Below are 27,554 nucleotides of genomic sequence, written 5' to 3'. Positions count from 1 at the left end.
ACCTCTTGGTTCATAGGTTGATGTCCAACCACTGAGCCACACCAGCCAGGTTTAAAATATTTTTTATGGTTGTTCTAGAGTTTGAAATACATATTTACAGCTAATGTAATTCTACTTTCAAACAACAATATATCCCTTCATGGGTGGTGCATGTATTCTTACTCCTTCCCTAGTGCCCCTTATGCCATTGCTGTCATTTATTTTATTTATTCAAAAGCTATAATCACAAAATACATTGTTGCTATTATTTTGAAACTGTACTTATTTGATCAGGTAAGAGTAAGAAAAATAAAATATTTTACCTCCATTTATTCCTTTTCTGACACCCTTAAGGCAAGTCTAGTGTGCAGATGCTCTCAGTTTTTGTTTGTCTCAGAAAGTCTTGATTTCTCTTTCACTTTTGAAAAATAATTCTGTGGACACAGAATTTTAGGTTGGTGGATTTTTTCTTTCAACACTTTAAATATTTCACTCTACTCTTCTTGCTTGCAGGGTTCTCAAGAGACATCAGTATAATCTTACCCTTTCTCTTCTATCACTAAGAAGGTGTGTTTTTCCTCTAGTTTCTTTCAAGATATTTTGTCTTTGGTTTCAGCAGTTTGACTATGATATGCCTAGGTTTAGTGTTTTTGTTTTTTGGGGTGTGTGTGTGTGTGTTTGTCTTAACATTTATCATATTTAGTGTTCTCTGAGTTTCCTAGTTCTGTGGTTTGGTGTATCATTAATTTTTGGAAAATTCTCAGCCATTCTTCAACTCTTACTTCTGTTTTTTCTCTCTCTATTTCCATTATTTGTATGTTGTACCTTTTGTAATTGTCTCACAGTTCTTGGATATTCTGTTTCCTTTTTTTATTCTTTTCTCTCTTTGTTCTTCAGTTTGGGAAGTTTCTATTGACGTATCTTTAAGCTTACCACTTATTTCTTTGGCCATGTTCATTCATTCTACTGATGATCCATCCCATCAGGGCATTCTTTATTTCTGTTACAGCCTTTTTGATTCCTAGCATTTCCTTTTGATTCTTAATGTCTCCACACCTGTGCCTATGTTAGCCTTCTGTTCTTGCAGATTATCACTTTTTCTATTAGAGCCTTAGCATATTGATGGTGATTATTTTAAATAATTATTTTGGATAATTCCAAAATCTCTCCGGTATCTGTCTGGGTCTGATACTTGCTCTGTCTCTTCAGACTCTGGTTTTTTTGTTCTTGTGTTGTTTGTTTTACATTTAGCATGCCTTATAAGTTTTTGTTAAAAGCTGGAAATGTAGGAACTGAGGCAAATAGACATTTAGTGTGAGGTTATGTATATCTGGCTAGGAGTTATGCTGTGTTTAATGTTTGCTGTGACTATAGGTGTCAGAGGCTTTGGTTTCCTCTAGTGTTGTGTTGTTGGGGGGGTGGGCTTGTTCTGTTTGTTTTATTTTGCCCTCCTGTTTGTCTTTGAGATCCCTTAGAAACTCCTTTATAAATAGAGTTCAGCTCTCTCCGTTTTAACCCACTGTTACTATACTGGAGCCCTGTTGATATGGTAATGAGGTATTGGGAAGGAGAAGCATTCTGTAATCTCATGATTAAATCTCACTGTTTTAGTGGGCTTGAATCTAAGTGCTGTGGCTTTGAGAAGAGTTTCTTAGCTGTTTTGTTTTGTTTTGTTTTGTTTTGTTTTTTCCCTGTGTGAAACAGGGAGTCAGGAGGGGGCTGCAGTTAACTGGTTGCTCTTCCCTAGGTCAGATAAGGTTCTGGTAAAGTAATTTTCATTGAGGGCAGGCCTTTATTAAGGAGAAAAGAACACTCTGGGCATGTTTTTTAATGATTACTTTCTCCTTCCCAGTGCTGGAAGTGCTAGGGAGTTTTTTTTCAGTCTTCATTTTGAGAACCTGGTAGGGTTCCTTGAAGTAAAGCTCAAAAAAGTATGGGCTCTAATCAGAAAGTGACCCACCAGGAATTTTCAGTTTTCCAGATAGTCCATACTAGGCCTCCATCAATTCATCAATTAAGTATTGCTTAAGTATTTTTTAAATTTTTTTTTTAAAGAATATTTTATTGATTTTTAGAGACAAGAAGGGAGAGGGAGAAAGAGAAACATCAGTGTGAGAGCACATCATCAATCAGCTGCCTCCTGCACACCCCCTACCCTGGGGATCGAGTCTGCAACCAATAAGGGACAAAAGCTCCTGGTGCATGGGAACACGCTCAACCAACTGAGCCGCAGCAACGGGGTGCAGGGAAATTTTATTTTCATTTGGATACTCTTGGAGTTTTCCAGTTTTTTTAAGTGATTATGTTCATTATGTGGGGTGTGGGATAGGTTATTGATGGAAAGATAGTAGTAAGAAAATTATTTTAGACATACTAATAAGCAATAGTGGCATCCTACCTCTGAAAACTCAATGTCTGTTTTGCTTTGAAATTACATTTAAATATTTTAAATTCAGATATTTAATTTAATGGATCTGGAAACCTTAATTTGTTTCCATCCTCATATGATCATTGCAACCAGCTTATTTATTATATTAGAACTTCATTTTGCACCGTATTGAATGGTTTGTATCACTTGAGTAGTTAGATAGAGGGGAAAAAGACCTGGAATGAAGAGAAAGGTAGTAGGTAAGAGGGAAATAATAGACTCTTGTATTGGACAGACAAAGTAATGAGTACTTTAAAATACCTATTGTCTTAATCATATGCACACAGTTGTGTATATTTAGTAATTAAAATTGATTTAATTACTTCACCCTTTTTTTCTTGTGTCTGGTAAATTTATTCATTTTATGTATTGTAAGTAAACTTGATTAATTTTTAATATATTGCAAAATAGTTTAGAAATAGCTGTCAGTTGGACTAGCGACTAGTAGTAGTAGTACATTTGGGTTTTGGTTTATGTGTGTGTCTGTGTGTGTATATCTTTTTATTTTTTTAATATATTTTTATTGATTTCAGAGAGAGGAAGGAGAGAAGGAGAGAGAAATAGAAACATCAATTATGAGAGAGTCATTGATTGGCTGCCTCCTGAACACCCAGTGGGGGATCAATCCCACAACCCGGGAATGTGCCCTGACCAAGAATCAAACCCTGACCTCCTGGTTCATGGGTTGACGTTCAACCACTGAGCCATGCTGGCAGCTTTACCTTTTTAATTAATAATCTAATAATGTTTAGGTAGAAACCTTAAAAACCCAATAAAAAATGCCTCTTGTGACAGTTTTTAGTCTATATAACACAGCTCCTGGCATATTTATTTCATATTAATGAAAAAGCATTGTGAGTACAGTAGTACTCCCCTTATACACAGGGAATACCTTCCAACACCCTCAGTGGATGCCTGAAACCACAGATGGTATCAAACCCTATATGCACTATGTTTTGGCCTATACATGCATACCTATGATAAAGTTTAACTTTAGAATTAGGCACAGTAAGAGATTAACAAGAACATAATAAAATAGAACAATTATAACAATATACTGTAATAAAAGTTATGTGACTATAGTCTCTCTCAAAATATCTTATTGTACTGACTCACCCTTCTTGGGATGTTGTATGTAAGATAATAAAATGTTAAACCTATTCCTGAATCTGCATAACCATCCCTTACGTGCAGTAGATGGCTTGGTGTCAGTCGTTTCAGAGGATCACTTGCTGAAGTCTTGTTCAGTGCTTCCTGATGCAACATGTTGCTGTCATTTGCCATATTTTTTGTTCATGTCTTCCACCCACAGATTTAATGCCTCTTCCATCTTAACTAAGCACTGTGGCTGTAACTTTTTCAGTTTCAAGTACTATAGCAAAACTAGCAGGATTTTTTTCTTCTTTACTCTTTCATGGATAGAAGATTCATTCTTACCATAGATCTTAACAACCTCAGCATACAATTTCTTTTGTCTTTAATAAGTTGAGAACTTCCACCTTTTTGAAGGAAGCATTTTGTGACTTCTCTTTGGCATAGCTGAATTTTTAGCATTGCTACTCTTATGCTTTGGAGCCATTATTAAGTAAAATAAGGTTTACTTGAACTTGAGCACTGCAATGAATGCTATGACAATCTGATAACAGACAGCTACTAAGTGACTAATTGGCAGGGAGTGTATACAGCATTGATACACTGGACAAAGGGATGATTCACGTCTGGGGCAGGAAGGAGTGGGATGGAAGGAGATTTCATGATCCGACTCAGAATGGTGCACAATTTAAAACTTTTGAAATTACTTCTTTTGGGAATTTTCTTTTTAATATTTTCAGACAATAGTTGACCACAAGTAACGGAAACCATGGAAAGTGAAATCATGGATAAGGGGGGAAAACTGTACTAAAAATTAGAAGAAATTCCAAAACTAAAGATGTACTTAGTGATTTTACTTTCAGATGAAACTTTTTTTAATTACATCCCCATGACTTGTTTATCTTATAACTAGAGGTTTGTACCTTTCGACTCCCTTGACTCATTTCACCCACCTCTGACAACCACTAATCTGTTCTCTTTATCTATGAGCTCGGGGTTTGGTTTTGTTTTGCTCATTGTATACTAAACAAAATACATACAGTACAATATTCCATTGTATATATGTACCACGTTTTCTTTACCCATCGTCCATCAGTGAACACTTAGGTTGTTTCCAAATCTTGGCTCTTGTAAATAATACGGCAGTGAACTTGGGGGTGCATATATCTTTTTAAGTTAGTGTTTTTGTTTTCTTTGGATAAATTACAAGAGTGGAATTCCTGGATTACATGATACAGTTTTATTTTTAATTTTTTGAGGAAACTCCAAACTGTGTTTATATTTGGCTACACCAATTTACATTCCACCAACAGTGCACAAGGGTTCTCATTTCTCCACAGCCTTGCCAACACTTGTTATTTCTTGTCTTTTTGATAAAACCATTGTGACAGGTGTGAGGTGGTATCTCATTGTGGTTTTGATTTGCATTTCCCTGATGATTTGTAATGTTGAACATCTTTTCATGTACTTGCTAGTCATCTGTATGTCTTCTTTAGGAAAATTTTTATTCAGATCCTGTGCCCATTTTTTTAATCAGATTTTTGGTTTTCTGATATTGAGTTGCATTTTGAATATTAACCTCTTATCAGATAAATAATTCGCAAATATTTTCTTCCTTTCAGTAGGTTGCCTTTTTATTTTGTTGTTTCTTTCACTGTGCAGAAGTTTTTAGTTTGATGTAATCCCACTTGTTTATTTTTGCTCTTGTTGCCTTTGCTTTTGCTGTCTAGGAGCTTTCCATCTATGTTTTCTTCAAGGAGTTTTATGGTTTCAGATCTTACATTCAAGTCTTCAATTCATTTTGAGTTAATTTTTGTGTATGGTATAAGATTGTGGTCCTGTTACATTATTTTGTATGTGGTTCTCCAGTTTTTCCAATCATTTTTAAAGAGACTATTCTTTTCCCATTGTATATTCTTGGCTCATTTGTTGTAATCTATTGACCATACATAGGTTTATTTCTGGGCCTTCTGTTCTGTTCCACTAATCTGTGTGTCTGTTTTTATGCCAATATCATACTGTTTAATTACTACAGTTTTGTTATATAGTTTGACGTCAGGGAGCATGATGCCTCTACTCTTGTTGTTCTTTCTCAAGATTGCTTTGGCTCTTTGGGTTCTCTGTGGTTTCATACAAATTTTAGGGTGAAAAATGCCATGGGACCCTAACCGGTTTGGCTCAATGGTTAGAGTGTCAGCCCTTCGACTGAAGGGTCCTGGGTTTGATTCTGGCCAAGGGCACATACCTTGGTGCAGGCTTGATCCCCGGCCCCAATCAGGGCACCTGTGGGAGGCAGCTGGTCAATGTAGCTCTCTCACATCAATGTTTCTCTCTCTTTCTGTCTCCCTTCCATTCTTTCTGAAAAACAATGGGAAAAATAACCTCGGGTGAGGATTTGAAAAAAAAATTTTTTTTAATATCATTGGAGTTTGACAGCAATTGTATTAAATTTGTAGATTGTCTTGGACATTTTGACGGTATTAATTTTTCTAATCCATGATAATTTCATACTGAACTTTTGGTAGGTATTTATATAGATGAATATGAATGATATAAAATATGTAATCTATAATGATTTTTGACATTGTCTTTTAGAATTCAGTATTTGCTTTTGATTAAAATTTATTTTAATATGTCAATTATTTCCTAAAGGAATATTAATTTAAAATGTTGTGTATATACTGCACGTCAAAAATAGATTCAAATATATACATTTATATGACATTGGTTTAAAAAGATCAAATTTGAAGGGAGCTCTGACATAAATTTTAAAGATACTGATTGTACAAATTATGTGAATTACTAATTAGTCATTGAAGCCTTTCAGTGTATTCTTTGCTGTCTGGATTCCAGTATTCTTTCTCATTGCTATGTATTCTAATTAATAAGAGAGAGTAGTATCTGACGTTCTTTACATTTGTGTACTTGGCCATTTATTCACACTAACATTTGTATTGTTCAGCCCCAGGGTATATGAGTGAGTGGGGTATGATGTTGGAGAAATGCAAGACATGGACAATCATACAAAATGTGAATTCAACTAAAAGCCAGACTTACCAAAATGTTCAGCATTTAGATTGTTAGATTGCATATGCTAGAGTTTATTATATGTCATATGAAATCTAGTAAATGTTTGAGCAGCTTCTAAAAGTGCAGTGGAGTATGGTAATTGTTTATAAAGAATGTTCTATTGTGTTTTAAAAATGGTATTTCATGCCCGGCCAGCGTGGCTCAACAGATGAGCATCAACCTATGATCCAGGAGATTTCGGTTCAATTCCACATCAGGGCACATACTCGGGTTGCGGACTCGATCCCCAGCAGGGAGCGTGCAAGAGGCAGCCAGTCAATGACTCTCTCCCCACTGATGTTTCTCTCTCTCTCTCTCCTTTCCCTTCCTCTCTCTGAAATTAAAGACATATTTTTAAAAATTAATTAATTAATTAATTAATTAAATGATATTTCATTTATTGTTTTAAGAGATTCTTAGCTGACCTTCATTGAAGGTAGGGAATTGAGAATGAAACATTAAACTGAAAACAAATTACCAAAAGTGTTCAGTACCGTTGAATGATTTAACATTGACATATATGCAGAGAAATTTGTTTCAAAATAATTTCAAAATGTTTTTTGAAATGAAATGGACTTGAAATTTGGTTGCACTATGTTGTTTAATATTTCTGTATATTGATCTAGAGCTTTTGTATTAGAAGAACAAGTTTTCTAAGATAAAGACTATATCCATTGTCAGAAAATTTCTGTTACTTCTTTTTTATAGGTGGTTTCAGACACCCTCACAGGTTTTCTACCATGCAGCAACTGAACATGGAGGAAAAGATGTATATCCAGGGCAGTGTCTGTGGGAAGGTTGTGAGCCTTTTCAGCGACAGAGATTTTCTTTTATTACCCACTTACAGGTACACTTTCTTAATACTATTTGGTCAGTAACTCATTTCCATTAAAGGTCTTGATGCATATTCTTTTACTTCCTCTTTCTCAAAAAGGATAAGCACTGTTCAAAGGATGCCCTGCTTGCAGGATTAAAACAAGATGAACCAGGACAAGCAGGAAGTCAAAAACCTTCTACCAAGTAAGGAACATGAGTTTACTTCCTGTTGTATACACAAAAAGAAAAATCAGGAAACTAGGCAAAACATAGTAACAATGAAAGTCAACTTAGCATAGTAGGAAACTAGAAACCTGTATTCTGGTCCAGCTCTACCATAAACCAGCTATGTGACCCTGTTCAAATTACTTAAATTCTCTAGTCATTGATTTTCATATTGTATATGAAAAATATTTTGTAAACTAGAACTGTATATAGGGGTAGGCAAAAATAGGTTTACAGTTGTTTTTGTGGAAAATAGTGCAATAATAAATGATACAAGAATAAACTGTTTCTCATACAACCGTAAACCTACTTTTGCTCACCCATTTCTTTGTCCTTTGAGAGAGTAATCGAACATGTATTTGATAATTGCAAAGAGATTTTTTCTTACAGCACCCCCTTGAGGGGAGGCCAAAGTGGCATGTAAAGGTCCTATATAAGAGTGTACATGTCACATATACTCTACGACTTTCATTTACCTGTTATATCATGAACACATAGTTGTAATAAATGTAGTCAAGTTCTGAGTTGGTTGTAGATTCTTGTAAGTTCCTTATTAGATTTATATAGTATCTCCTGTTCTGTTTCTGAGGCCCTTAGTTATAGATTCTGTAACCTGAATAATAATTTTAGCTCTGGAAATGTGAAAATTAGTTTGTCACCACTAATTAAGATGCTGCAGTGTACCAGGCATTGTGCCAGACCTAGGGAATTCTACGAATAAGACATAGACTCTAACTTCACAGAGCTGATATTCTAGAAGGAGAACTAGAAATATGAGAATGCAGAATCTGCTTTATGTACTTTAGTTACTCATTTTCTATTAATGAGTATCTACTATGTGCTAGATAGACACTAAGGTATAGTAAGAGGTATACGTGCCAAGAGACATTTTGCCATTCTTAAGTGTCTAGAGATCCAGTGAGAGATATAAATAATTCTTACTATACAGTGTAAAAGTACTAAAATGAAAAGATGCACAAGATACTGTGAGAGTTCACCTAAACCAATCCAGGAGACCAGGGAAGGCTTTCTGATAGAAAGTACATCCAAACTGAGACCCAGAGAACAAGGAATAAATAGTGGAGGGTCTCATAAGCTATAATTATGAGTTTGAATTTTATCCTACAGGCAACAGAAAGTCGTTTTTCTGCCAAATATATTTTTCCATAATTTTTACTGTGTTTAATTTGTATATATTGTGTAGCTTATAAGAATATGTTGGAATATGTTTGGTTTTGCTCAAGTTTGGAGGAAGAGACATTTGGTGTATTGGTTACAGTCAATCAAAAATCTTTGTCAAACATAAAATCTAATAGTTTATATATAAATACCCTTTTCTGTTCACACTTACATATAGATATAAACTGGTTTACAACTTACAAATTGCTTTTACATTAACTTATTTCATATTTGGAGCTAGTGTACTTATATAAAAAAGTGCCAGAAATATCCCCACTTTGGGTATGTGAAACCAGAAGCATAGAGGGGCAAACTGAAATACTCAGTCATACAGCTAGTTACAGTGTCAGAAATAGACAGGGTTTCTTCACATGCAAGTCAGTGCCCTTTCCACCATGGCCTCACCAGAATGCAACAGATATTGATACAATTTTCTGCTTGGCCAAGGAGATCTAGAGTAGTTTGAATCTAATTTTCGGTAAAATCCATTCCTGCATTCTGTATGTTTTATAAAGGACAGTAGAACTATGTTGAAAGGGTTGATGAGTTACTAAATTATGAAAAATAAAATTATGTAACAAATAGTTTGAAGTGTAGTGTTTAGCATAATTTCATATTAGATTATCTTTCTCTGGATGACCTATATCAATGCATTCTTAAGTCATATTATTTTATTCATTAGATACTGTTTAGCCAAAATAATTTGCAGCTCAAATTGTAGACAGTTTCCCCCTTTGTTAACATCTTCACATTACATTCAATGATGTAAACTCCACAATTTTGGTACTGTGTTGTAATTTTAAATTTGGGGGGGTAATGTTGGTTTATAACATTATATAAGTTTCAGGTGTACAATTTTATAATACATTATCTGTATATTGCATTGTGTGCTCACCACCCAAAGTCTGCTCTCCCTCTGTCACCATCTGTTTAATCCCCTTCATCCTCTTCATCCTCCCCCACCTCCCTTTCCCTCTGACAACCACCATACTGTTGTCTGAGTTTGTTTATTGTTGTTTTTCATTTGTTGCTTTCTGTTTTATATCCCACATATGAGTACAATCATATGGTTTTTGTACTTTTCCATCTGACTTATGTTGTATTTGTTTTGATTGTGTGTTTACTAGCACAGTAACTTTAAAGATGGGCTGTACTGGAACACCTGTTGTTTGCTTTAAAATTGGTAAATTGGAAAATAAAATACTTGAAATTTCACCTGATTCTAAGAGCCCCTTTGCCTAGGCTGACACAAAGAATAAATATTAATGCTGGATCATGGGAGATTTTATTCATCCTGTATCCAGAGTTCCAAAGGAACCACCTGGGGTTGGCAGGTTAGTCATGGTCAGTCTGTCTGCAGCATCACGCTAACAGTCTCTTTTTCTCTCTGATCAATTTAGGCAGCCAGCCGTAGGGGGCACAAGCTCAACTCCTAGAGCACAAAAGGCCATTGTGAATCATCCCAGTGCTGCCCTTATGGCTCTTAGGAGAGGATCAAGAAACCTTGTCTTTCGAGATTTTACAGTAAGCAAGACTTGAAAGCCTTTCCTGTAAAGGTGTGAGCACAGTATGACTTAGATCTTTATTCTTTTTCTTTTCTTTTCCTTTCTTTTTAAGGATGAAAAAGAGGGACCAATAACTAAACACATCCGACTAACAGCTGCCTTAATATTAAAAAATATTGGTAAATATTCAGAATGTGGTCGCAGGTGAGTAATTTGTTTTCCATAGCCAAAGTGAATTTAGATTATTTTACTTTTCATAGAAGGTAATAAGATTAGATATCTATATTTTATTCACTTTTTCTTAGGAATTTTGTGAATACGTCCAAAAAATTATTCCACGGTCAGGCCATCATGATTTCTTAAAAGCCCAAAAGTAGACAGAAGTTGAAACTACCAAAAGGTGTTCCTTTAACTTGTTTTACTAAGTTAATTTTCTTGCTAGCCATAGAATTTAGAGTAAAAAGTAGATCTTCTAAAGAGAAAACTTAGAGTTTCTTGGTGGGAGGGAGGAGTGAATCATTTTAATTGTGTGGCATTAGAATCAAAATCAGTTTATTGTCATTTTAATGAAGCTATCAAAGTTAACATTCACTACAATACACTGAAGTTTTAAAAGTTACTTTCTAATGGACTTCACCAAGAGAAAATGCAGGATTTTGTACATCTATAGAAACTAAAAACAATAACACTAATCTTTGAGAGAGCAAATGTTTTGTTGATGCCTTTCGGACCTTCTCTCTCGTGAAGCTTAAATTGCTTCTCTAGTATTCCTCCTATATCTCAAGCTCCTTTGCTGAAAAGTTGTCCTCTGAGGCATCTTGTCTTCCAGATAATGAAGATAGTGATTTTCTCTCTGAGTTTCTCTTCTCTCTCATACTATTAGTAATCCTATTCCCTAAATATACTTTGAATCTACTTTAGTTCTCCTCCCTTCTCCTCATTCTACCTTTTGTATTTCTTGCAATAACCTTCCAACTAGATTTTTCCAAACATATAAACAGTGGTATTGAAACCAGGCACAGTGGGTCTGGGCAGCCTGTCGTTACTTCAGCCAATTAAGCAGAGACAAGGTTGAATCATATATGAGGGTTTATTCCAATGATACCTGCAACATGGGAGAGCAGCAGGATTTGTCCACATAAAATCTACTCTCTCTACCCCCCAGAGCCAATTCCTTATATTGGGTAGAAGATCAAAGATTACATGGGGAAATGAGCAAAAGGAATAAGAATGGGTATAATAGTTTACAGGTTATGGGAAATGCGGGCTGTCGGTTGCAAAAGGGTGGGGCACCTCAAGGACCCCTTCTGCAACAAGGTTGTTAATCTTTCCATGATGATAGGTAGTTAAGGAGAATGGATCTTATTCCGAATGTCCCAGGGCATACAACTCCCAGCCAGGTTAGGAAGTGCTTTTTCTAATTAGAACATTCACAGTTAACAGAACATGATTAATATTTTTATAACAATAGCTAATAATCATGGTCAACAGAGCATGCTCAACATCTCTGCCCCCCAAAGTATCAATTACCAAAAAAAGCAATGAATTTGACTATATCAGATTTTTAAACTTCTACAAGTGAAAGATGATTATATTTTATTGAACTTGTGAAGAATTTTTGACAGTTTCCAGGAAGCAAAATCTCAATGGATTGAGATAAAGCTCCAGAAAACGGCAGTTTTGCACCTTATTTTATACATTACAATCAAGAGGAGGTGTAACTGGGTTGCATGAAATCCACTGGTGATAGATTAGGGACGTAGGAGAAAGCAAAGCAGATTGGATAAAAAGTAAAATGATGGACACATACTTCTTTTACAGAGGTAGGAGAGTTAACAATTAACTCAATAATAATGAGGGGACTTGTAGTCTCTGAAGAGCGGTACCTGTGCTTTGAGGGGTCCAGAAAAAAGAAATTACTTTGACATTCCAAAGATATGTTATTGTAGATGCAAAAAGACAATAGACAGACTCAGTTAAGGTAAAGATTGACCTTTTTCAGGGAAAATACTGGCCTAGGACATGACTACCCATCATAAACTGCTTCTAGTTAAAAAAGTTTTAATTTCAGACCATCCTTTGTGGTTATTTTAGGTCTCTGAGCTTGTCAGGTTAGCATATGGCCCCTTTCCATCCACAAACTCTTAGCACTAAATTTCAAAAAAGTATTTGCATTGACAAAAGTTACTATATTTAGTGTATCAAGTATTCTCATATGTGTGTAAGAAAAATTCTTAATATTCAAATTTTTTAAAAAACTAAAGCTTTTCAGAAACAAAAAGAAATATGGAGGTTTAGTAACCATGAGACAGCACCGACATCTTCGTGCTTCATTTATAATATGATTTCTTCCTATATCACTGTATTGCTCTCCCCACCCTTCCTTTTGCTTAATAGCCTACATTCCAATTTCAGCCAAACTAAACCACATGCAGATTCCTAATCATAGTAGACTTTCATGTTGCACTTTTGTCATTTGTTCTAATGCTCATACTATTCTCCTTGCCTAGAACGCCCTCCCTGTATTACCTGCCTTTGAATATCTGCAAACACTTCATAATTCGATTCACACATTAGCTTCTGTATGCCGCCTTTCCTATGTGTTGTTCCCCTTCCCCACCCAGTTTGTTCTCTATTTCTATAACATGCCTGTCCGATAACATTTAATATTATTTTGAAAACAGTTTTTATATGATTTTCTTCCCCTACTGGCCTATGTTCTGACTTTCTCTGATTAATCTTTATAGTCTGAACACCTAGCATGATGTCCAATACATTTTAGATACTGTCTGCTTCCTATTCATTTTTAGGATTCAACTCAGGGGTGACCTCTTCCTTTCCCGACATCTTCCTTACTATTCTACTCCTCACCTAGGGTGCAGTAGATACTCTCTGCCACTGCACACATTGCATGTTACCACCTTAGATGGGGCGATCTTTGAAAGTAGGGATTGAATATTTATTTTTGATTTTTGTGTCCTTAGTGCCTAGAAAAATGTTTGAGGTGTAATAGTGACTCAGTATTTGATTGATAGACAGATGGAAGGAAAGAAGTCTCACAAATTAATTTTTTGTAGAGTCTGTCTGGAACTTGTATAGGCATTGGAATTCTAAAAGTAATTTTATAACTTTTTCTTAGGGCTTTTTGCTCACATTCACATTGCACATTCTTAAGCTTACAGCATAGACACTTTCGCTGGGTTGAATATAATTATTGGGCCAAAAGTTTTGATTTCACTGTTTTTGTGGTGTCGATTTTGTTATTTTATTTAACTCTGAACCCCCCAAATGTCTTCTAGTATCTTCATTTCCTATTATCTCAATATAGCAGAAGCAAAGGAATTAAAAACAATCCATTAAATTCTTCCCATTCACCCTTCCAGTTCAAGTTGAAATCCCCATATAGAACCTCTTTTGAACATCTCCAGCAATGGGGAGTTTTGCTTTAGTAAAAATACTATTAGAAAATCTGGCAAAACCCATATATGTGGTGAAGAGAGTATAGGAAATCAGATAGCTGCAAAAAGAAAATTCTTTGTTGATACTTCTCATCTCTAGTGGAATAAGTTACAGGATATGATTTTTTTAGACAAAAGCAAATTCTACTTGTAGTAAAAATGCAGCTCAGTAGGAAGATACATGGATATTTATCTTCATTCTTACAGTACATAATACTGAACGATATAAAATGTCAGCATTTTTTAAATTTGAAATTCAGAACAATTGAATAGTGTAAGATGTTTAAATGCAGTTTATCTCTATTCTGATTAAGCATGAGCACTGGAGAATTGCAATACATTTCTTCTCCTTTAGATATATTTATCTTTTATTAGTATAATACATGGGTCTTATTTAAAAATCAAATGGTACTTTTCTATACACTAATAATGAACAATCCAAAAAAGAAATTAAGAAAACAATTCCATTTACAATAAATCCAAAGAACAAAATATTTAGAAATCATATTAACCAAGGATATGGAAGGCTTATATACTGAAAACTAAATCATTGCTGAAAGAAATTAAAGAAGACAAATAAATGAGAAAATACCCTTTGTTCATGGATTGCAAGATTTAATAAAGTTGAAATGTCAGTATTAACCAGAGCAATCTATAGATTCAGTGCAACTCCTATCATAATCTCAATGGCACTTTTTTTCAGAAACAGAAACATCCATTCTGAAATTTATATGGAATCTCAAGGGACCCTGAATAGCCAAAACTATCTTGAAAAAGAAAGTTGGAGGACTCACACATCCTGATTTCAAAATTTACTCAAAGTTAAAGTAATCAAAACAGTGTGGTACTGAGAAAAAGACGTACCGAGCTCCAGAATAGAACAGAAAGCCAGACATAAGATCTGACACATATATATAGTCAAATTATTTTCAATAAGGGTGCCAATTCTCCATCTAAGAAGGGAAAGACAGTCTTTTCAACAAATGAAGTTGGGAAAACTGGATAGTCACATACAAAAGAATGAAGTTTAACCCTTTACCAAACACCATATACAAAAATTAACTCAAAGTGGATCAAAGACCTAACAGTAAGAGTTAAAACTATATAGTTTCATGACATTGGATTTGGCAATCGTTTCTTAGATATAACACAAAAGGCACAGGCAACAAAAGAAAAGTTGAACTTTATCAGAATTAGAAACTTGTACATCAGAGAGCACTATTGACAAAATAAAAAGGCAACTCATAGAATGGACAAAAATAATTGCAAATCACATATCTGATAATGGGGTTAATATCCAGAAAATATAGAGAACTCGTAATACTCAACAACAAGCCAGCCAAATTAAAAATGAGCGAATGACTTGAACAGATATTTCTCCAAAGAAGATAAACAAATGACCATTAAGCATATGAAAAGAAAGCATATGATTAGATTACTAATCATTAGGGAAATGCAAATCAAAACCACAATGAAGTACCACTTCATATCCATTAGGATGACTATTATTAAAACATAAAGCAAAAAGTGTTGGCATGGATGTGGAAAAATTGGGACCTTTGCATATTGCTGGTGGAAATATAAAAAGGTATAGCCACTGTGAAAACAGTATGGCAGTCCTCTAAAACGTAGGATTACCTGTGCAATTCCACTTCTGGTTATATACACAGAAGAACTGAAAGCAGGGAGTTGAACAGATATTTATGCACCACTGTTCATAGCAGCATGGCCAGAATGTGGAAGCAACCCAAGTGTCCATCAGTAGATGAATATATAACTGAAATGGAATATTATTCAGCCTTTAAAAAGAATGAGAGCTTCTGATCAAGATGGAGTAGGTAAATGCAATATACTTCCTCCCACAACCACATCAAAATAACAGGTAAAGTACAGAACAGCCATTATTGAGAACCATCCCTCAACAAGTCCTGTAACTATGGATATACAGAAGAAGTAATTTAAGAACTGGTAGGAGGGACGGAGATGCAGAACGAGCTGGTCCCTCACCCATGTGTGGTGGTTAAGCGTTGTGAGGGATGTCTCAGCTGTGGAGGTCTCTTCTGAGAAGCCAGGAGTCCCAGCCCCACAGTAGGCTCCCCAGTCCAGGCTTCCAGTGCCAGAGAGAAGTCCCCATAACTTCTGGCTGTGAAAACTAGCAGAGATTGCAGCTGAGTGAGACAGAGGGCTGCTTGAATCTCAAGTGTTCCTCTTAAAGGACTGGCACTGGCACACAGACTTACTCAGACACATGCTGAGCTCCAACACTGGGGCAGCAGCTTGAGAGGTGCCAGGGACATATGGGGAGGAAGTGAATTATCTCACTTTGGTGTGAGGACTGGAAGAGCAGCTTTCTCCCAGACAGAAGTGCCCATTATTCCTTTTCTGGGATCCAAATCTGTCTCCACCAATCTGACTAATACCTTTTTGCCCTGCCCTGATGATTTCCCTGAGACTCATGTCACCCATCTTGCAGGCCTACCCAAGCTGTTTCCAGTGTCTTTTCCATATAAATGGCCTGCCTTGACTCATGCTGCGGACATTTCTAAATTCTCTCAAAGGTTCAAAAACCCCAAACAAGCAGCATCTGGCCTCAGCATGCCACGTACCTCTTGCTAAGTGGCCCAGGCCTAGCACTAGCAGCATCCGGCCTCAGTTTGCAGGTTGGCCTCCCCTGGGCACCCACAGCCATCTGCAGATTGCTCTGTAGCTCATGCCAGGAGGCCCTGGGCAGAGCACAGTCAGTGGCTGACGTTGGCCTGCACTTTCCCAAAGGACCCTTAGCCAGCACATGCAGTGGCCAGCTTCAGACCATGCTGGAGTACCACCCAACCACCTCCACAAGTGACACACTCAAGGGGTTGACTCTGCAGGCACCAAGGCCCTACAGAAGTGAGCCCTGCTCCATAGGTTGGCCCCAATACAGGATCTCCTCTGCTATAGTTGCAGCCAGTCCTCATAGCTGATTTGTCTGGGATTTAAACCCTCCCACTGATGTGCCAATAGCAATCAAGACTCAACTACAATGGGAGGTTGCACATGGTCCACATTTTAGCGGGTGGGGGAACCTGAAACACCACGCTCTGGTGACCAAGGAATCTGTGCCATTGGGCCCTACAAGACATCTACTACATAAAGCCACCTTAGGAAGTTTGGGAGACATAGCACATCTTCCTAATACATAGAAACAAACACAGAGAGGCAACCAAAATGAAAAGACAAACGTTCCAAATGAAAGAACAGGAGAAATCTTCATAAAATAAACTAAATGAAATGGAGGCAAGCAAACTACCAGTTACAATTTCAAAACAGTGGTTATAAGGATGCTCAAGGAACTTAATGAGAATTTCAACACCGTAAAAAACAACTTAGAAACCATATTAAAAGACCAGTCAGAAATGAAGAATACAATGACTGAAATGAATAAACAAGAAGGAATCCACAGATTAGGTGAAGTAGAGGATCAAAGCAATTTAGAAGACAGGGTAGTAGAAACATCCAGTTGGAGTAGAAAAAAGAATCCAGCCCGGCCGGGCGTGGCTCAGCAGTTGAGCATCGACCTGGGATCCAGGCGATCAGGGTTCGATCCCCGGTCAGGGCACATGCCCGGGTTGCGGGCTCGATCAATGACTCTCTCATCATTGATGTTTCTATCTCTCTCTCTCTCTCCCTCTCCTTTCCTCTCTGAAATGAATAAAGATATATTAAAAAAAAAAAAAAGAATCCAAAAATATGAGGACAGTTTAAGGACCTCTGGGACAACATCAAGCCTAACATCATAGGTGTACCAGAAAGAGAAGAGAGGGAGTATGAGATTGAGAACCTATTTGAAGAAATAATGAGTGAAAATTTTCCTAACTTTGTGAAGAAACTAGACATAAAAGTCCGGGAAGTGCAGAGTCCCAAACAAAATGAACCCAAAGAGGCCCACACCGAGACACATCACAATTAAAATGCCAAAGGATAAAGATGAGAGAATCTTAAAAGCAGCAAGAGAAAAGCAGTCAGTTACCTACATGGGAGCTCCCATATCTATCAACAATCACTTCAAGTGCAAATGAATTGAATGCCCAAAAGACATAGAGTGACTGACTGGGTAAGAAAACATGACCATTACTTATGCTGTCTACATGAGACTCACTTCAGAAGGAAAGACAGACTGAAAGTGAAGAGAGGAGAAAAAGTTATTTCATGAAAATGGAAATAACAAAAAATGGGGTAGAAAAACTTGTAACAGGTAAAATAGACTTTAAAACAAAAGCCTATGACAAGAGACAAGGACCCAGCATTTCTACTTTTGTTCATTATAAGAAACCCAAAACACTAAATCGAAAAGACATATGCATCCATATGTTCACTGCAGCATTATTTACAATAGTCAAGTTATGGAACCAACTTAAGTGCCCATCAAATAGATGAACCGATAAAAAAGTGATGCATATGCACAGTGGAAGATGAGTTGGCCATAAAAACAAAATCTTTCCATCTGTAACAACATGGATGAAACTAGAGGGTATTATACCGAGTGAAATAAGTCAAAGACAAATGCCAGATGATTTCACTTATATGTGGAATCTAAAGAACAAAATAAATCAACAAGCAGAACAGAAACAGACTCATAGAGAACATTTTGATGATTGCCAAAGAGGAAGGGATGAGAGGCGATAGGTGAAAAAAAGTGAAGGGATTAAGTATAAGTTGGTAGTTGAAGAATAGTCATGGGGATGTAAAGTACAGCATAGGGAATATAGTCAATAATACTGTAATAACTATGGGTGGTATCAGGTGGGTACTAGTTTTATCAGGGTGATCACTTCGTAAATTATATAAATATATAATCACTAGGTTGTACACCCGAAACTAATATAATATTGTCTATCAACTATAATTGAAAAGTGAAAAAATTATTTTTGAAAATGCAGTCAGAGTTTAAGTAAATTAGGGTTGGACCTGGAAACTCTTAATACACTGATTAGATTGGGCCCAAACCCCTGGAACATAAACTATGACTACTCATTTCAAAAATAACCCCCAAGCCTGGCCAGAGTGGCTTCGTTGATGAGCATCTTCCTATATACCCAAAGGTTGCAGGTTCAATTCCTTGTCAGGGCACATGCCTGGGTTGCCGGTTCAATCCCCAGATGGGGCACATACGGTTATTTCTCACATCAATGTTTTTCTCTCTCTCCCTCTTCCTTTCTCTAAGCATGCCCCCCGGTGACGACTAAAAAAAGAAATAACCTCCTAGAGGGTATTATGCTAAGTGAAATAAGTCAGACAGCAAGACAAATATATGATTCCACTTATATGTGGAATCTAAAGAACAAACTAAATGAACAAACAAAACAGAAACACTCATAGATGCAGAGAACAAACTGTTGGTTGCCAGGTGGTAGGGTGGTTGGGGACACTGGGTGGAAAAAGTAAAGGGATTAAGAAGTACAACTTGGTAGTTACAAAGTTATCATGGGGATGTAAAGTACAGCATAGGGAATATAGTCAATAATATTGTGATAATGATGTATGGTGCCAGGTGGGTACTTGGATTATAGGGGGGAATCACTTTGTAAATTATTCAGTTGTCTAACTACTATGCTGTACACCTGAAACTAATATAAAATAATATTGAATGTTAACTGTAATGAAAAATAAAATTTGAAAAGTACTCTCAAGCTGTGGAAAGAGTAGATGTATAAACTCATGACCATTTTACCTATGAATATAATTATAAAAATTTATTTTCTAAGGTTTGCAAAAAGGTTTTAATCATTTTTTAAAAAACAGTTCACCTGAGTAAATAATCTTTATTCAATGATTCCTGAATAGAGACCATCCCATCTGGCAGATGCGAGGGAGCTCCAAGGAGCTATAGAAAAGGAGAGAATTTACAGACAAAAGGAGGTGGGATGAAGAAGTTCTACTAGGAAAGAGCAAATTGTGGCAGTCACTTTTCTTAGGGTATGACAGCGGTCTAGCAGTCAGATGACCTTACTAGTGCTGACCAGGTAATTCCATATTGACTGGTTTAAGATTTGTTCCTTGGGAGAGGCTGAAATTCTAAGTTAGGTACCAAGTCTCACTTTGGTGACCTGGAGTTTAGTACAGCTGACTCCATTTGGGCCTGTTGTGTTTCCCTTCAATACTTTCTTAAAAATTATTGGTTAGAGGAGCAAGTTTTAGACTGGTTTCCTATGTAGAAAAATGACTTCCAATTAACAATAAATTACCCTTGATTATAAAGTATTTTTTAAAGGAATGAAATTCTGACATATGCTGCAACTTGGATAAACCCTGTAGACACGCTAAGTGAAATAAGCCAGACACAAAAGGACAAATACTACATGATTCAACTAGAAGAATCAAATACATAGAAATAGAAAGTAGAACAGTGGTTACCAAGGGCGTAGAGGGAAGGGAGCAGATAGGGAGATAGTGTCTAATGGGACAGAGTTTGGTTATGAGAGGGTGAAAAGCTCTGGAGATTTACAGTGGTGATGGTTGCACAGCAGTGTGAATATGCTTATTGCCACTGAACTATATACTTAAAAATGGTTAAAATAGTAAGTTTTGTATTGTGTATATATTACAACAATTTAAAACTAAAAATAACAACAAAGGAGGGATTTGGGGAAGAATGGGGAGGATTTCTAATGGGTGTGGGGTTTCTTTTTGGAGTGATGAAAATGTCAAAAATTGATTGTGATGGTGGTTGCACAATTCCGTGAATGTACTAAACACCACTGAATTGTACACCTATATGGGTGAATTGTATACTCTATGAATTATATCTTAACAAAGCTGTTATAACAATAAATTTTTAAAAGTTAAATGATACTGAAGAGCTTATATCAAAATATAATATTCCCCTATTCTACCCCTCCTACCACTTCCAAAGGGGATTTTCAACAATTTGAGCTAATCTTCTGGTATTTGCCTGCATATTTCAAAATAATAGTACTTACGTAACTATTTCTTAATTTACCAGTTTTGCACATTACCTGTTGGCTCTCTTTCTAACTAATTGAATACTTTTGAAACTTGTCTCCTGCCTTTCCTTTCCTTATTATGTTACATCACAGTTTTTTTATTAAATCTTAAATCAGATGTCCGATTATGTGATGCTGAGCCAAGTACCACTAGTATTACATTTTTCTTTTTCTCTGTTTTTTGGGGGTTAATGATTGCCTTGCTTTTTGTTTAGCTTTTTATGGGCCTACGGCTGATTTTTCCGTATATTTTAATCAGTATCTCTCCAAATACTCATAGTTATTAAACCTCTATTTTTCTTTTTCTTTTTTTTTTTTTTTGCCCTTTACAGTCCAGACAGCTTGCTTTGTGGGCCTAGTACACATCTCTTCTTGGGAATTACTTCACTGTTGAATCCCTTTTCCTTGAATTCCACTTACTTCCTTTATATTAAAGAATTTAATATAAATCCTTTACTTGATTTACACTTGACTTACTTCTTCATATTAAAGCACATCCTGCAATGATTTTAAGACCCTACATGTCTGAAAATGTTTTTAGTTTACCCTTACTCTTTTTTTTAAATCCTCACCTGAGGATATTTTTCCCATTGCATTTTCAGAGACAGGGAGAGGGAGGGAGGGAGGGAGGGACGGAGGGAGGGAGAGAAAGAGAGACATCAATGAGAGAGACACATGGATTGATTGCTTCCCATACTCGCCCCAACCAGGGCCGGGATTCAGGCCTGCAACTGAGGTATGTGCCCTTGACCAGAATAGAACTTGAGACCCTTTAGTCTGCAGGCCTACGCTCTAACCACCAAGCCAGACCAGCCAGGGCTACCCTTACTCTTGATAGTTTGACTAGGTATGGAATTTTAGGTAGAAAAATGATTTTTCTTTAAAAATCTGAGGGCATTGGTCTTATGTTTTCTAGCATGCAGCATTGTGGTTGAGTACAGTGATACTGATTCTCATTTCTTTGTGATCTATTTTTAGCCCCTCTGGAAACTCGACGGATCTTTTTTTTTTTTTTTTTTTTTTTAATTTCTGATATTCTGAAATTTCAGGATGATGGTGTTTGTCTTGATGTCAGTGTTTTGTTGTTGCCGTTGAAATGGGCGTTTCATTTTAGTGGATCCTTTTAATCAGGAAACTTAAGTCCTTTAGTAATGGGAAATTTTCCTGAATGTTTATTTTTAGAGTACCCTGCCACCTATTATCTCTATTCCCCGTTTCTTAAACTTGTTTTGTGGATGCTATACCCTTATAGATTGATTCTCTAATTTTCTCTTTCAGCTTTAATTTTTGCGTTTAATCTATTTTCTGGAAATTTTCTTGACTTTATCATCAAAGCTATTGATTTTTACTTTAGCTCTCCTGCTTTAATTTCTAAGAGCTCTTTCTGAATTGCAAGTTGTTGCTCTTCTGTAGCATTCTGTTCATATGTTGAAGAGAGTACCTTCTCTCTCTCTTAAGGATATTAATTCCTAATATTTTTGTTTCTTCTCCACTATAGTTGCCATTTCCTTGAAATTCTTTGAATGTCTATGGATTTTGGGCTTCATTTTATATTATAAGAATAAAATACTTTAAAGCTAGTTGGACCCTCTGGATGTTTGACTTCCACTTACTGGTGATTGCTATTTTAGGGTGATGCCTGATGAACCAATTTATTAGAAGCCCACTTCCTCCACCTGAATGTCACTTTCTGTAGAGAGATTGTTTCTCCTGAGAAGAATCTCTGATATTCTTGCTATTGGAGGTGGGCAGTTTGGAGAAGAGTCAATGTGAGGTCCTGCATTCTGGAAACAGAATGGGGGAAGGGGTGCCAGGAGGATATCCTGTGTCCAAGTGTGTTCACTGTCACCCAGACCCATTTTTTATCCAATTGATCTCTCACCCCCTAACCTTCACTACATCTGTCTCTGTAAGTCCTAAGCCTTTCTGGTTTAGTTTCTCCAGAAAATAAATTTATGCATTTATTTTGGAAGGGAAAGAAGATAAACTTGTGTTCAAACTGCTGATTTGTATCTTAAGTTGTTTTCAGTAATGCTACTTACAAATTATTTCACAGTATTAGGTGCGTTAACACATTTATGCTTTGTTAAACATATCAGAAACTTTTGAAATATGAAATTAGAAGAATATCATTTTATACAACAAAACAGACATATTTCATTTTTTATCTAGTGAGTGGTTATTTTTTTTAATTCTTCCAAAATAAAATATATTAATTTATATCAAAAGTGAAATTGGTACCTTAAAATCATCCTGGTGATTTAAATTTAGTCTTTCTAGTTTTATACATGTGGCATAAAAATAAAAGAAAGAACCCAGCTGGTGTGGCTCAGTTGGTTGGCCATTGTCCCATGCGCCAAGCAGTCACCAGTTCAATTCCGGTCAGGGCACATGCCAGGGTTATGGACTCAGTCACCAGTGGGGGGTGTGCAGGAGGCTGCCAGTCAGTGACTCTTATCATTGATATTTCTCTCTCTCTCTCCCTTCCTCTCTGCGAAATCAATAAAAACATATTTAAAAGGTTTTTTTGTTAATAAACTTTTGAAGTAAATTATTTCTAAAGAAAAATATAAAACACAGAAGTGTAAAGCCCAATGAGTTATCACAGAATGAACCACCCATATAACCAGCCCTCCAAGTTAAGAAATAGAACATCATCAGTACCACAGTCCCTTGGGATCCCCGCCAGTCTACCCCATTCTGCTCTGTGGGACCACTCCCAGTCTATAACACCACAGATTAATTTTGCCTGATTTTGAACTTTATATAAGTAGAATCATGTAGTATATATTTTCTTGCTAGCTTTTTTTTTTAACTCAGCATTGTTTGTGAGACTCATTCATGTTATTGCATGTAGCAGTACTTTGTTCATATTATTGCAGTATAGGATTCTGTTGTATAAATATACTCAAATTTATTTTTTTATTCTACTTTTGATGGCCAATTGGGTTGTTTCCAGTTTGGGGCTTTTAAGAAGAATGCTGCTGTGCATATTCTATACATGTTTTTTGCCTATATATGTACATATTTCTATTGAGCTTTTACAAAAGATTGGTGATTTATAGGATATTAGAACTTTAGTACATAATGCCAGACATTTCCAAAGAGGTTTTATCAGTTTACACACTCTCCAGCAATGTATGAAAGAGTCTCAGTTGCTCCATTTACTGAACAATATTTGGTATTGTAATTTTAATATTTAATTTTAGTCATTCTTTTGAGTGTGTGAAGTATCTAAATATGGAAACTACATAAAAGCAAATACCCAAATAGCCAGAAAAATATAAAAAGATGCCCAACTCCTTAGTCATGAATCTCAAAATTTTTTTATAATTGTTCTGCTTTGCTTTGCTTTGCTATGGTAAAAAATGAATTTCTCTCTCTTTTCCCATTTGCTGCTTCCTTACAGTGTTTTTCATTCAGAATTTAGAAGTCTTCATCCCTTTCCTTTTCACTTTCAATTCCTTTTACCACAGATTTATTTTAATGAAGGCACTGAGCTTCTTGGATAATCTCATGCTGTTTGATTTTTTTTCTAACATGTAATGTGAAAATTTTAGGCAAACTTGGAATAATCTTGCAGTGAACACTCATATACCAATCAACTAGCTTTTACCATTGATACTTTAGTAATACAGTTCACCCTTGAACAATGTGGGGGTTAGGAACGTTGACCACTCCCTCCAACCCCCCTTACTACCCCACCCTGTGCAGCTGAAAATGAGCATATAAATTTTTGACTTCCTCAAATATAACTAATAGCCTACTGTTGACCAGAAACCTTACAATAAACAGTCGATTAACATGTTTTGTATGTTATATGTATTATATACAGTATTCCTATAATAAAGCTAGAGAAAAAAAATAATAAGAAAAAATACATTTACAGTTTTTATTGGGGGAAAAACTGCATATAAGTGGAACCACGAAGTGCAAACCCATGCTGTTCAAGGGTCAGCTGTATCTATCCATCCTTCCATTTCTGGCTGATTTACTACTTTTCTCCTCAACCCTAAGCATCTCTTTTCTTTGCTAGACAATGCTCACTCTTATAATCAATTTTCTTTATATACATAGCTACTTCAAAACTATAATTTCATTTTGAGTTTAGAGATTTTTTTAAAAAGGCCATTTTCTTTTTGGAATATTTTGGCATTCAAATTATGGTTAAGCTAAATGTTGCCTGGTTTCACTTAATGAAGAGAAAGAAGTGTTATCATACATTGGACATAATTTTTATTCAAGTCATTTCTTAAAAGCAACCATTTTGTTTCCTGACAAGATCTGAATTTTTTTATTTTTTTATTGAGCCAAGCACACTTATCATGAGATCTATCCTTTTAACAAATTTTCAAGTGTACACTACATTACTATTGACTAGAGAGGTACAGTGTATACAGCAGATCTCTGGAACTTTTTCATCTTGTTTAACTGAGACTTTGTACCCATTGCTTAGTAATTCCTTATTTCCACCTCCCCCAGCCCCTGGCAACCACCATTCCTCTCTTTGATTCTATGAATCTCACTATATTAGAGGCACTACCTGAATTTTCTAGAAGCATGAATGAAGATTAATACAAAATTATTCTAGGCAGTCTCCTGTAGTTAGAAAGGTGTCATGGAAAAAAGGCAAACAATCTGAGATGTTGCCTAATTCTGCCACTACTATTTAAGCAGCTGGAGAGTCATTTCTCTTTGAAATGCCTTAGGTTGGCCTCAGTTTACTCATCTGTAAGTTGAACAGGTTGAACTAATTGTTTCCCAGATCCCTTTTCTAACATTACTATACTAACATTTACTGTGGAGCTATGTACTGTCTCTTAAAATTTTAGTTTTTAAACTTGCAGAATCCATAAGGAATCGTCCCTGGGACCTTGGATGCTGATGAACTTCTATGTTTTTTCCAGGTTGTTAAAGAGACATGAAAACAACTTATCAGTGCTAGCAATTAGCAACATGGAAGCGTCCTCCACCCTTGCCAAATGCCTTTATGAACTTAACTTCACAGTTCAGAGTAAAGAACAAGAAAAAGACTCGGAAATGCTGCAGTGAATAACGATTCCACTTCTGTAGTGGGGAACTCAAAGTCAGACACATTTCACACGATGTTACTGAAGAAAGCACCAAGTCTTAATGGAGCAGAGACCATAGAATGAATTATTTTATCTCCTCCCATGATGCTGAGAGGAAGCTTCGTATTCTGATCTGAGTGAATCCCTTTGTTTTGTTTTTAAAAATCTAAAAAGAAAAAGGAAAAAAAACTGCTGTGGGATTGTCAACCAGCTTATCTGCAGGATGCCTCTCAGATCTGATAAATCCTGATGGAAACTGGTATGATCAGAATTCAGTACCATCCACATTGGAATATACATGGAATATTGTAAAACCTACATGAGCAGATGAAATAGAAGCATTAAATATTTTTATCTATATCCAAAAAGGAGCACATTTTTATATTTACAAAACCGTTTAAGCTGGTTTGAATAATTAAAAGTTTCAGCACACCTATACCCCTGATCTCCGAGGGGGCCACCAATATCTAGCTATGGATTGTGTGTTTTGTTTAGAAATCAGTAGCTTGGTTTTCTTACTTGAGCCAATATATTTTCACTTATTTATTATCATAAAAATTTACCAGTCTGAATAGATCTTGTAAATATTTGTGAATAGAATGAACACCTTTCATGCCACTGCAGCCACTGGAAATACATTCTGTGGTGTCCTAGAAGCATTATTGGTAGGTCCTAAAGTTTTCTAGACTTTCCTGTCAATTGTAAGTAATTGTGATATATTCTACGCAGTGGATGAATGTTCTTTAAATTTGTGTAAATACTTCTGCAAAGGTACTGATGCTGTAAAGTCAAAACAGTTGTGGAACTGTGATTTTTTTTTTTTCTTTTTTTCTTTTTTCTTTTTTTTTTTTTTTTTTTTGTATTATACACCTTGTAGAACTCATTTTGCTGGCTGAAAGAATATGGAATAATATATCTCATGTCATTTTTGTAGAAGAAAAACTATTTGAAGGTATTTTTTGGTTTTCCCTAACATGTATCCACTGTAAACGTTTGTCATGTGCAAGCTCAGAGCTTGGACAGAATTTTTTGTATTTGTAAATTGGTTTAAATACATGGAATTTTATACAGGTTTTCTCCTGTGTTATATATGCATTATGTGCAGGTATGATATTTTCTTCACTACTTTTTCTATCTTAATATAGTGTGGAATTTTATTGTATTATTCTTCCATTCTTAATACTGTACCACATTCCTGCTCAGAAACTGCTCACTTCCTGAACTTGTCTTTTCCCCTCAGTGTGACATGTATCCATTTATAACTGCCTATTGCCTGTTCTATTAGCATCCAAACGTGTGGAAGGCCTCCCAGCCACCATTTCTGCTGTGTCCTTAGGCTGTGCAGTAAACTAGAGGCGGAACAGCTGTGTTACAGGATCGCTTTATTTACCTTGGTGACTGTTTATAGTTTTTAAATAAAAGACTGAACATTGTCTCGAGTCCTTCATTTCTGAGTATGGTTAAGACGCTCCTTAAAACGCAGCTGAAGGCAAGGGCCAGTCACCTATTTGATGTATGTTGACTGATAACACATTGAACAAAGAAGAGCTGAAAGGGGTCCTTTACGTGACTGACTGCAGGAGATAAGCAGGAGATTGAGAGTATTTGTTTCCCATTTGTTAGACTGCAAGGCAAACACAGATTATTGTTTGACTCTCTTTCTTTGACAGTTCATTCAGAATCACAGTGCATCCAAATATTCAACTTGAATTTGGGAGCAGCTTCTTAGTTAAAAGGGCCTTAGTTTG

General features: G+C 36.0%; 1 protein-coding gene across 1 annotated transcript in view; it reads left to right on the top strand.

The window, feature by feature from the left end:
- The window catches only part of ARID2 (AT-rich interaction domain 2), a 157,696-nt gene extending 130,457 nt beyond the window's left edge, over window positions 1–27,239 (top strand). Inside the window, exons 17-21 of the mRNA XM_087814707.1 lie at window positions 7,277–7,415; window positions 7,503–7,588; window positions 10,189–10,312; window positions 10,406–10,497; window positions 25,642–27,239. Of these exons, the coding sequence (XP_087670833.1) occupies window positions 7,277–7,415; window positions 7,503–7,588; window positions 10,189–10,312; window positions 10,406–10,497; window positions 25,642–25,786 (586 nt within the window). The 3' untranslated portion in view covers window positions 25,787–27,239. The remainder of the gene's footprint in view (window positions 1–7,276; window positions 7,416–7,502; window positions 7,589–10,188; window positions 10,313–10,405; window positions 10,498–25,641) is intronic.
- Window positions 27,240–27,554: the final 315 nt, after the last annotated feature.

Source organism: Miniopterus natalensis, chromosome 2 (genome assembly GCF_054644295.1).
Source record: "Miniopterus natalensis isolate mMinNat1 chromosome 2, mMinNat1.hap1, whole genome shotgun sequence".
NCBI classification, from domain to species: domain Eukaryota; kingdom Metazoa; phylum Chordata; class Mammalia; order Chiroptera; family Miniopteridae; genus Miniopterus; species Miniopterus natalensis.
This window is presented reverse-complemented; position numbering and strand designations above follow the sequence as displayed.